Source organism: Crassostrea angulata, unplaced genomic scaffold, assembly GCF_025612915.1.
Source record: "Crassostrea angulata isolate pt1a10 unplaced genomic scaffold, ASM2561291v2 HiC_scaffold_167, whole genome shotgun sequence".
Classification (NCBI taxonomy): Eukaryota; Metazoa; Mollusca; class Bivalvia; order Ostreida; family Ostreidae; genus Magallana; species Magallana angulata.
In genome coordinates, this window is record NW_026441720.1 from 310,777 (window position 1) to 323,188 (window position 12,412).

At 35.5% G+C, this 12,412-nt stretch overlaps 1 protein-coding gene across 2 annotated transcripts; it reads right to left on the reverse strand.

The window, feature by feature from the left end:
- Positions 1–6,903: 6,903 nt before the first annotated feature.
- LOC128169652 (uncharacterized) lies at positions 6,904–11,249 on the reverse strand. Of its 2 annotated transcripts, none has more exons than XM_052835763.1 (2): positions 10,153–11,249; positions 6,904–7,898 (listed from the first exon to the last, which is right to left on the reverse strand). In XM_052835763.1, the coding sequence occupies exons 1-2, from the start codon at positions 10,355–10,357 to the stop codon at positions 6,904–6,906; spliced, it is 1,200 nt and encodes a 399-aa protein (XP_052691723.1). In that variant the 5' UTR covers positions 10,358–11,249. The 2 variants fall into 2 exon arrangements, 1 of the variants encoding a protein (XP_052691723.1); XR_008241563.1 differs by lacking the exon at positions 10,153–11,249 and adding an exon at positions 8,004–8,476 and having other exon boundaries at positions 7,786–7,898.
- Positions 11,250–12,412: the final 1,163 nt, after the last annotated feature.

Below are 12,412 nucleotides of genomic sequence, written 5' to 3' on the forward strand. Positions count from 1 at the left end.
CTATCCACATGATCAGATATGAAATGATTTATTAATATTAATATTGAGATGCAATACAAAATATTTTACACCTAAGATTTATTCCACAATTTGTGATTTAGTCTGTTTTGAAAACCCCTAATGACTTATTTCTGGGACGTTCTAATGTTGTTAAAGTTTACGCAATTTATATATGTAAAAAACAGGATAAAGAGTCTTTTCGCTGAAATTCTTTATATCAAAATATTGCGTTTTAAATCTAAGTTTTGAAAGTTAAAAGTGCTGTAGCAAGGAATCAATCAAACAACAATTATGTTAATAATTGTATTTATGTGTTGAATGCTATAATTTTATTTGCTTATTTATTGTAATGTTCATGTTTATGTTTGATTAGATATGTTGCATTTCTGTCCCAGGCCTTGTAGAGGTCGTTGGCCATATTATGTAATTTCCCTGCAGTGGTCACTGTCCACGTCTATTTTTAGCCCAAATTCCTACTCTAAAAACCTCCCAGTGACCTATTATGTAATAGTTAAAAATTCCATGGTGTAATTCTCCCCAAATTAAATTTAATAGCCAATCAAATTAAACGATATGGTCACGTGGTTTGATGCGGTCAGTATCTGACCAGTGAGAGTAGGGTCATTCTGTCTCCATCTCTGAGAGTGTTAGCACGAGTAATGTTTTGATACACCCACTACCATCCCCGTTTCACCACTCCAATATTCGAAAGTTGCATACATGTACAAAATATTGTTATTTTGCATATGGCATATTTTATTTTTGAGGTGCCATCTTTTTGCTGGTTTTGTATATATTGTATATAATTTTGAACAAAATATTGTTTTTCTGTATTTTAAGGGGATCAGCATATTGATAAGTTATTTAACATTTTGTGTGAACAGTTTTCGGTCTGATCCCGAACTCACAACAACTCGGTAGTAAATATTTTGATTACGCCTAATTATTAATAAAATATTTCTGACATGATACATGTATCCTCATAATTCCCCCACTCTCTCCCCCCACTCTCCACTTCCTACTGTCCCTCATTTTCTCTCCCTTAAATTTGTTGAAATTGATCTTATCAACAGACTTTTCAATTGTGCTAAATATACTTACATGTATATATATATTGTATGATATATTGTATGTGCAAATGAAATTAATATCAATAATAAAAAAAAAAAAAAAATGATATATGATACAATTTAAGAACCCAGATATAGATCAATTATCTATGTTTTGTAATACGTCCTATTTATATATACATGTATTACTTTGTGTTTTGTTCTATACTATTCATGTTCATGACTGTAGTATTGCTTAGTCTTATTTTAAATTACATTAAAAAATGGTCAAATATATGACTTGGAACCCCCACCCCCAAACAAACTCAAATATAAACCGCCCCCCCCCCCCCCTTAATTGTCGAATGATCTATTAAATCAAAATATAATTTGGGTGTCTAAACACTTTTATAAACTGGTAAAAAATGTTATTTCTAAAAAAATTACATTACACCTTGCATAATTGACAGATGATCTATGATCAGAGGTCATATTTCTACCTTGGGATCAATAACTAGTATTCATTGACAAGTTAAAATTAATAACAATAAATGATTCAAAATATAAATGTTTATACTCCACATTCAACCCCCCCACCCCAAATCTAACCTGGTTCTCAAGATTCAGTCTTCTTAATACATTCTAACATGTGTGCAGTAGCAAATTTTAAATCATTCTTGATTGCTTTTTCTCTCCTGATGCCCATGCATTAACATTTTGAAATTGCTTTTAAAATTCAATTTTTAAGATTTATAAACAAAATGTTATATGCATGTGTATTCGCCTATTTGGGGCAATTGTAAAATCTCCTAAACAAAGCAGTGACATCATTAGGCTAGGAATTACCCACATGGATCATGCAAACACTACTGTAACATATGAATAAGATAAAATACTTTATTGGGAGTTGATTTTAATCAACTCTCCTATGCACTTACTCGGGCAAACCGAGTTAAAGACAACACCTGGGGGTCATTAATGTACTTTACACCATTTGATGCATCATAATGACATTAGACGATATTTTGTATTTTCCTGTTTCGAGGGGTCAGAACAGCTAGTCCCATAAGGTCATGACCTACATTGTATTTGATGCATTATAATACATTACGAAAGAAATACTCCTTCCTTCCTATTATAACTCATATAAAAATGATAATTAAGTGTCTAGTACACTAACTTACATGTAATACACAAATTTAATAAGAAATTGTTTATACAGGGTCAAGATGGGGTCAAACCAATAGTGCAAGTCTGACAAATGAAAAAATTAAGTAACTTTTGCAACTAAAATGACAGAAACTTTACAAATGCGATGATAAGCTTATTTAAATATTAAAAAATGATGATACAGTATGCTGTCAAAGGGAGATCACATTTAGAAAGTGAAAGTAGAACTTATGTATGCTGGCATCTCATATTATATTGTGCTACTGCTACTACATGTATTATGCTTACCTGTATTGGTCAGCATCATAATCATAATCCAATTAAAACACAATAATGAATTCCTTTAGCTGATCTTAACTAATCCTTTTCTGCATATGGAAAACACATACATGTATGTATACACGCGAACCCATCTAATCGAAGAGCTGGGTAAAACTAGTATCCGCTAATGATACCTGCAGACCTGTGTTGTGTACGTAACTTCAGACAAAGATCAGTTATTTGTAACATGCATGTATTTTTATGACCTATTCTTCAAATCCACTTGCACCATTTTATTAGGTTAATAACAGCTTTTTAAGGTGGTGCAGGACACCTGCATATTGTGATGTATATTAACTTCCTATTGAGATAAACAATAAAGTATATTAAATATTAATTAAATATTTACCCCCCAAATAATGTTACCTAACATTGAAGCGCAGTGGGTTACATGTCTGTAAGAGCATTGGGGTCCAAGGTGTATTTTTGGTAATTTTACAATTGATATAAATGAATTTTCATGGGAAGGGGAGGGGGGGGGGGGTCTGGACCCCTCACTCCCACCCCTTCTCTAAATCTGTGCACACGATGATGTACATGTAGGCACACAGAAGCAAATCTAAATCCGGCAACCGTCACGGGGAGGGGGCATAATTTGATTTTTAATTTTGTTTGTAATAATTATATAGACCGTTATACTTTCTATGACATGAAATGTTAAGATTATTGATGAACTGAAAATTCACTGCAAACAGTTCAACCCCAAATTGCACATAAAGAGCCGCTCATGTGTATTATCATATGGGAAGGGATCTCATCCTTCAGTTATGAAAATTATAATTTTTAAATGTATTACCGGAGTTTGCATGCAGCCTTCATTTTTAATTAAACTGGTACAAAACAGTGTTATTTAGGGGCAAACACTTGTTGCGGGTATTACTGTCTAATGACAGCATCTAGTTTATATTTTTCTTTACTTTCGTCATTTTTAATAAATGACATATTTCATCATGCACAAGTGTTGAGTTCATTTATCAGACAGCAAAAACGGAGCTGCGGTGAGGTTGTGCAGCATGAAAAAACATAAATGCTCTTAACATCCATTCTCTTTATATTTTAATATATCCCCTCTATTTTGAGGTCATGTTGTGTTAAACTTCTTATGGACCAAGCCTTAAATAAAAATTACGACTTACCTCATTGATTTTGGAAACAAATGATGATTGTGTATAAAGTCGTCATAAATTTTGTTAATAGCATGAGAAATAAAGACCAAGAGTAACGCTGAAAACCTGTAATAGTACCTTGTATTATAATAAAACAGGAGATTAAATTTATAATTCTAGATTGACAAGTTAAAAAATGACAATAATAAACCGTCAACCATCTCAAAAATCCATAAAACGAAATCCAAATCCAAAGCAGAGCAACACGGACGTCTAAAACGATAGAGGTAGGATTAGGTGCCTAGGAGGAGAGAGCCCCCTCTGCTGACAAGTCACACCCGCCGTGTGCTCTTTGTCGTAATGGGGAAAAAACCCCGAAAAAGTCCGTAGACAGTTAGGTGATTAATTATGGTATAACAATTAGTACGAAAAACGTCAGTCAGCATGCGACCCAATTGAAGATTGTATTGACAAAGTCGTATCGACGATAGGACTTACGAAAAGATGACTTCAAACGAGACTGTTGATAGTCCTGCTTTATCAACTTGTTTGTCAGTAGTTTGCCTCGCCTTAGAAACTGTTCATACGAAGAGCATACCCTTGTGTATCGATTTAACTGAGAAAAAACAACATCTGCAGGTGATGAAGGTATATTGCTACATAAGTAAGGAAAGATGACTATAGAAAAAATTGAAGTCATCGCGTTTTGTTAGGTTACCATCACTGTCCATTTCCAGTTAAATATTCAAATATGAAACAGATTACGCAGACTCTGTGGTATCGTTTATTTCAAGTTAATGGGATATATCGAGTCTACATAAGTATGGAAATAACAATTGTTAATTGATAATGCGTCGTCGATATACCAGAATGTTGAGTTGAAGGCCACAGTGAGTGATATATTTTTTTCACGTAAAAGTTTTTGAAAAAAATCTGCGTCATAAGAATATACAAAAATAGGTCTGTTAACAATGGGGCACAATTGGTACCTATGGAAATTCCAACAGATTGTTACAGGGTCTGCATCATCTGTTTCATATTTAATTTATTTTAATGGAAATGGACACTGATGGTAACTTAACAACAAAACGCGATGACTTCAATTCTTCTATAGTCAACTATCCTTACTTATGTAGCAATATGCCTTCATCGCCTGAATATTGTATTTTTGTCTCTCAGGTAATTCAATACACAAGTATATAACAAGACTCCTATAGGCTTTGAGTTTTTAAGGCTTGCACTACTATAATCATTAAGAGTCACAGAAAGTTCATAATGATTGGAGATGGGGTTGGGGTAGTTGAATATTACTTTGATATCTTTCAGAAAACATTTTGAAAAAGAAACTTGAAAAGAAGAATCGGGGAAACAATAATTTGTTTAAAATAAGTTTAAATCAAGATATTGTAAAAATTCTAAATTGCTGAAACTTTATTTAACGTGTTAGCGAAAGAAAACTGATATATAAATGAAATAAATTTCTAAATCATTGTATTTGAAAAATCTGAATTTTAATAAGCAATAAAACGCTGTTTAAGCTCCGTTTTGCTAAAAGCTGTAGTGAGCTTTACTATATAATTTGTCGTCAGTCTGTCAGTTTGTAAAAGTTTATAGTTTTTACTTTTCCAGGATCTAACGACCAATTGCAACCAAACTTGGCACATGGCATCGATATGGAAGGAAAATCTTAATAGTAAAAAAAGCATAACATTTTTCATAGAGAAAATAACTATGAAGCTGTAAAAAGTGTTTCACTTAATATCTTTTTTCAAGGACAACAATTGCTATTATTTTCAACAAAGCTTTGTGAAAACGCATTTTGAAAAAATGAAGCACTTAAAAAAATATTATGTGCTCTTAAATCCTGGTAACCCTACATTACTATTACTGTTGAATATAACCTGAAGCACATTTGCAGCTCTGTTCTGCTGCTACCTTGATAAAGAAAAACTATGGCTTGTGTGAAGAGCATTTATTAAAAATGCCAGATGAAGTTATACTGAATATAAGAATGAAAATGTGAGACTGCATACATTTAGTAAATTATCAACAATGCAGCAGAAGGTGGGGCCCAAAAAATAACCCACTAGAGGAACACTGAACTGCATGAGAAGTGTCCCTCGCCTCACCCAAAAATGTGCTTCGTTTAACAGTAAAGATTCTAGTAGAGAATCAAAATTTAAAGTAGAAATTAGTCTATCCCAACTTATGAAAATATTTCCTAAGAACATTAAGAACAGTGGTTAACTAAATTTACAGCAAAAAAGAGATGCAATAACATGTGTTAATTTTGACATGCATGCTCACTGTGAAATGAAATACATTGTTATTGCCCTAGATAACCCATTTCAATAATCATAAAGTTTATTAACTAAGACATATTTGGAATGCATCCAAATGTAAAATGTACATGTTTAAACTGAAACGATTGCTGTAACAATGCAAAACAAGCCCCTAAATGTCTAAACATGTAAACATCCATGTACACTTCCCTTGACAACCTTAGGTGCCACCTCAGTTAGTCACCTCCCAAGCAATGCTAATTAAGTGATCATGAAATATGTCAGCCCTTTTAAAAGCTGGAGGTAAACAATTGTTCTACTGAAAAATATTCTTCACACATTTCTTGCCAAAGAAACAAAATTAAAAACACGTGAACACACCTACATCTTGATGTTAAATACCTTGTAACACCCGTTACACATCTTACAACTTAATCCCAATTACTTTTTCGAATATGGGGGTGCCACCTCAGATAGTCGCCCCTTAATATTAAAATTAAACCTGGAACATGATAAATCTTTGTCATAAGACTTGTTAAAATAAAACCTGAAAAGTATATAAACTATCAAGATGATAAATCATCAACTCGCAACACTTAGGGTCTCATGCCCTATATTGTAAACATCTATTACTTCAATACAATGTACTTCTTCCCACTTTACTCTAATAAAACAAAAGGAAATTGCAAGATTTCAACATCATGAAAATAAAGAGCCACCGATAATGGATACTGCCTCAGTCAGTTATCCATTATCAGTAGACCCTACATGACAAATATCCTACATTGTATATGTGTTAATCTTGTAAAACAGCAAACCTGACAATATGAGATTTATTAAAACCTCATACAGACACCTGAATGTTAAAAAGACTCAAAAACATAGCCAGTAATAATGGATACCGCCTCAGCCAGTTATCCATTATTACTGGACCCTAAAAAACAAATATCCCAGAACATTATTGTGATATAGAAACTACAATGTTGGAAACAAGGACACCCTGATATATCTCTGAAATGACTCGGAATGCCATCTTCCCATAACTCTTATTTGTGAATCAGAGAAGCCCTGCAGGTGAGCCTGAGTTGCTGCTCCTATTCTGAAACTGTGTGCTTTGAATTTATGACTGTCCAACTTTGAGAACTTCAGAGCCGATTTCAGCACCTTGCAGAATTCTGAACGGGATATAGGCCTTCCAGAGCCATAGCAAAACAGAGGTCCATCCTTCACACCTCTCACTTTGAGATAATTCTTCATGATTTGCACAGGACAAAATTTGCGGATTGGCTGAGGTTTGATTTCCAGATGCACAGGATTTTTCCCCAGATTATGCTTGAAGTTGGTCATTGTTATGATCATACAACTTGCTTTGGCTATTGTCTTGAAGGATACATTACTTAAAAGCAGCAAGTTTGGGTTAGAATGGGAGCGAACTGTGATTTCTCCTACTCGGAGGAAAGCATAAAATGCTATTATAAACATAGCCATGAACAAACATCTTTGGTAACTAGAATTGGCTACATGAGGCACGGCTACTAAAAGGTTTTCCAGGATATCCAGAGTAATAGGCTGCCTCACATCAGGAGAGCTGGCCAGACGCTTTGCCCCACTTAACATTTTCTTTATCAAGAAATGATTTGAAAAGTCTGGAATATTAGACATTTTAAAATAATATGCCAGCGCTGCCAAGTATGTTGTTATCGAGCTTGGTGCTTTGCCTATACTAAATAGATAGGAAACGAAACTAATAATGTGTTCGAGAGAAACATCCTTAATGCTGCATGTATTGTAATAACTTTGCATGAATGTCTGAAAACAATTTAGGGCCTGCTTGTAGACAATCTTTGTATTAGGGGCTAAAGCTGCCTCAATCAAGGTAACAGCTGTGTTTTGGATAGCTGCAAAAGGTGGCTTGGTATGGCTGTTGGTTCGTCCTCGCTGTCCAATGACACCTCCAGAAATTTTTTGACCTGTAACCGTGAAAGTAAATCAGGTAGAGTATTGAACAAACCTGGAATGTGTTCTGCAGAAAACAATATATTGTACTTCATAAGTGCCAACACTAGTCTTCTAACCAAAATCATGATTTTCGAATCCTTTGATGTCTGTGCATTTACTATGTTGACCACTGCAGCATTATCAGAATGGAAAATCACACATGAATTCTGCAAAACGCGGCCCCATACTTCCACAGCTACAACAATTGGAAATAATTCTTTTAGAGTAATATTATATTCTTTCATACTCTCTGGCCAAGCTCCATAGAACCATTTTCTTCCAAACACAGCTCCAAAACCCCAAGAGCCAGCAGCGTCAGTATATAAATGTAACTGCTCTGATGTCTTCCAAATGTGTTTAAACAATATGGATTTCCCATTGAAATGATTGATGAATAATGACCAAGCCGCTAAATCTTGCCTACTCTCTTTAGTAAGATCCTTGTGATGATGTGGCTTTGCAATACCTTTAGTAAGGTCTATAAGTCGTCTTAAGAAAGTGCGTCCTGGTATAATCACAAGACATGCAAAATTAAGCAGTCCTATTAAAGACTGAAGTTCTCTCAGGCAAACTTTGCGTTTGTATTTCACTGCATCTATCGCTTTTTGTAGCTTATCCAATTTGTCCTCAGGAAGCCTAATCTCCATCGCCACAGTGTCAATCTCAATACCCAAGAACACTAAATTTGTATTTGCCTGAAATGTCTTTTCCTCCTTTAAATAAACACCTAAGCTCTCACAAATAAGTCTGAAAACTAACAAACTCTGATTACAAATTTCTGATCCAGGTGGACCGATAAATAAGAAATCATCCAAAACATGTACTATGTGTGGAATGTGACCCTTTACCCTACCAATCCATTCTAGTCCTGAGGAAAATTTCTCAAAAATAGAACAAGAACTAGCGCAACCCATGGGTAAGCATTTATCAAAGTAAAAGCAACCATCCCACTGAAAACCCAGTAATTCATGATCCTCTCTGCAAACAGGTACGATGCGAAAAGCTGATTCAATGTCAGTTTTGGCAATCAGGCAACCCTTACCCAACGAAACAATAATATTCATAGCATCATCAAGAGTAGCATAATGGACTTTTGTAAACACTTCTGGTATAAAATCATTAATAGAACTGTTTTCAGGAAAAGATAAATGGTGTATGAGCCTAAACTGTCCCTTTTCTTTTTTTTGGCACAATACCAATAGGGGAAATTTGGAGATTATCAAAAGGGAGTGTAACAAAAGGTCCCACTATTCTGTGAGCCTCGAGCTCTTTTTGTAGTTTTTTGTTCACAATAACAGGGTTCTGCAAAGCCGACAAAAGATTTTTAGATGACCTGAATTGTCTTGGTCCCTCATAATGCAATTCAAACCCGTAAGTAAAACCTGCCACCAGATAATCTGCCATAGCAGTATCATAGCCCTTTAAAAAATACTTCAAAACTTTGGGTCTTACTGGGGTTACAATTTCATTATTGTTTTGTTGTTCCCAAAGAGGAGTTGACACTTTGGTTCTTAACGACTGCTTGGGTTCTGCATTTTGTTTTAGGGTGGTTTTTCTTACATTCTGTACAGATGTGCTGAAATTTGCAGCGCTCAAGCTTGCAACCTCCCTCTCTATTGTAAGACCAGCAGATACCTCTTGGTAATTGGTTTGTAAAAGCTGATCTTTGTCCAGGCCTTGTACGAAAGGAACGAAAGGACTGCTTGTTTTCTTGTCTGGATCTCTGGGCCTGCAGCATGAACTCTACATTAATTTTACCCCATGGAGTACCCCTTATCTGTCTATCCATTCTTATTTGCTTATCATATGTTTGCCATGACACATTTCCCGATGCAGCCATGTCACGTACTGTCTCTGCATGTTTTATGAGATTTGGTGTTACATTTGGAAATTTCTCAGCATATATGGCAACAAAGCGCAAGAAAGCTGTCGTCCATTGAAAAATGGAGTTAATAGACTGTTTGGCCTTTTTTGGTACTACCGATATGTTGTCATTCTTCTCGAGTTTAAATGTATAGTTGCTACTCTCTGGACCAGGAACCAAGTTATTAGGGAGCAGTACCGCGAGATCAATAAACTGATCCTCCCATATTTTCTGTTTCAACTTCTGAGGAACCATAGCCGAAATAGGGGTTGACCAAGTAAAAGTATCTATTGCTTCACTGGAAGCATACTCATCATTTGACCTTTCTATCTCTTTAAATGTAATCTCTGAATCAGACTCACCATCCAAACTCTGGGGGGACTCGCTCCTGTCTGGAATGGCGGGGACAGCTCTGTCCTCTAATGCTTCCAACACCGCCTGTGTTACTCTCTCTACCAATGTTTCCTCGTGATGATCAGAGCTCTGATCTTTTTTGGACTTTGCTCCTTTTCTTTCCGCCGAACCAGCTCTTTTTCTTTTCACACCAACTTTTGGTCTAGGCATCATGCTGTAAAAAACTGTACCCTACAGCTGAAGTTTTCTATGACTTAATGTAACCAACCCTTATTCTTGATACATTGCCTTATCAATAACAGTAAATTCCTACAGGATCTAAAACCCAACTTGAACTTTATCCTAAACCCCAGTGAGTCCTTCCAATGTGTGAACAGAGATTAAAATTTTTGGATTTATTTGTGCCTATTCATGCCTTTTAACAATTGGAATCACACCATCAAACCTAAATTTATAATACATCAAAAATTTTATGTCATTCAGTAATGACTTAAACCATTGAAAAATGTAATGTAAGTACAAAAGTAATGGCAAGTACATGTACATTGGCTCCGTTAACCACAAGTTTCTGACCTACAATCCAAAGCACAAATATGCTAAACCAAATATGCTATTATACACATATCCCATGATTCAAAATAATGGTTACCAAACATATATATTAAACCAAACTTTTAGAAATTGATAACCTACAACTATACCATACATGTAGACCTAGCAGCTTACCATAAAAGAACTCAAAATTTAAACCTATCTATACATCTTTGTTCACAAAGCTAACCAAACTTGTACTGCAAACTCAATATGCATGCAAAGTATGTATAACTCACCCCACATTAAGGTAACCACCTAACACTCAACCATGTAGAAGCTAATTATCTAAACACCTCATAGACTAGTCACACTGGATATGATAACTGATCACTAAGCCATATGGTGACCAATAAGTAAACATATCATAACACCACCACACTGGATATAACATCATAGGTAAACCGCCAAACATAATCCAACTACATCAGATATTACAACGTTGCACCTAAACCATAAAGGGGCTCCTTGGTAAGCCATATATCATAATCCAACCGTACTGGACATGACAACATAGCACCCAACCATAACGGGGCTAAATGGTTACCAGAAGATCCAAGCATGCTGGACATAACAACATAGCACCCAACCATATAGGGGCTCTTTGGTAAGCCATACGCATGTATATCATAATCCAACCAGACTGGATATGAAAACATAGCACCCAACCATATAGGGGCTAAACGGCTACCATATGATCCAAGCATACCGGATATTACATAACATAGCACCCAACAAACTAGGGGCTATTTGGTTTACCAAGTATCATAGTCCAACCATGGGGGATATCACCATATAACACCCAATAGTATAGGAGCTAAACCGTCCATCATATATTAGTACATACTGGCCAAAACAACTAACCTACACTCAAGCCTATAGCAATGGACCATGCGCAACACCTGAGTCCAAACGATAGTAAATATTTTGTATCAACAACATGAACAATATGATTAAAGTCATTACAATTTAACCCTACTTGGTATAATACCTATGTTCAGTGTATGTCGTACTAGAACAAACTGCGAATATCAACTGTGAATCTAAACTTATATATTTGAACCCTTTATGTTTGTGACATTTTATATACTATTTTTCTCCAGCACTAAACACTGAGCTTTCATTTTCCACAAGCTAATGAAGCTATAGGCTATTAAGTCCTGAAACCACTGATGTTCTGACACTGTTGTAATACTTAGGGTAGCCCTGAGTCTCATTCAAATGCACACCATCCTCACAAAAAACCATAGCTTTATTTTCAGGTGACCAAAAGCCAGCATGGCGCCAGAATCTGACTCCTGACAAAAAATCTCTTCCTAGCCTCTCATCCAAAAGCCTGTTAACTAAATCTACCCTAGAATTGAACCACTCTGAATCAACAGCAAATCTACCTGGTTTAGTGGGAGGCTTCCTGTGCAGGATTTGGTATACGCAAACTCTGCGCACTCCCCGACCTCGAAGCATCTCTGTAAAGTCAACTATTTTATCAACTAAATCATGTACTTCTACATCAATACTGCAGAGATCGTTAGAGCCTATTTGCAAACACACTAAAGCTGGTTTAAACTTATCCACCTCCCGGATACCTCTCTGAGAAAGTCTATCAATCGTGCAACCCGAATAACCTCTGTACACAACGTGTTCACGGTTAAGTCCTAAGTTAGTTCTAAAATTCAC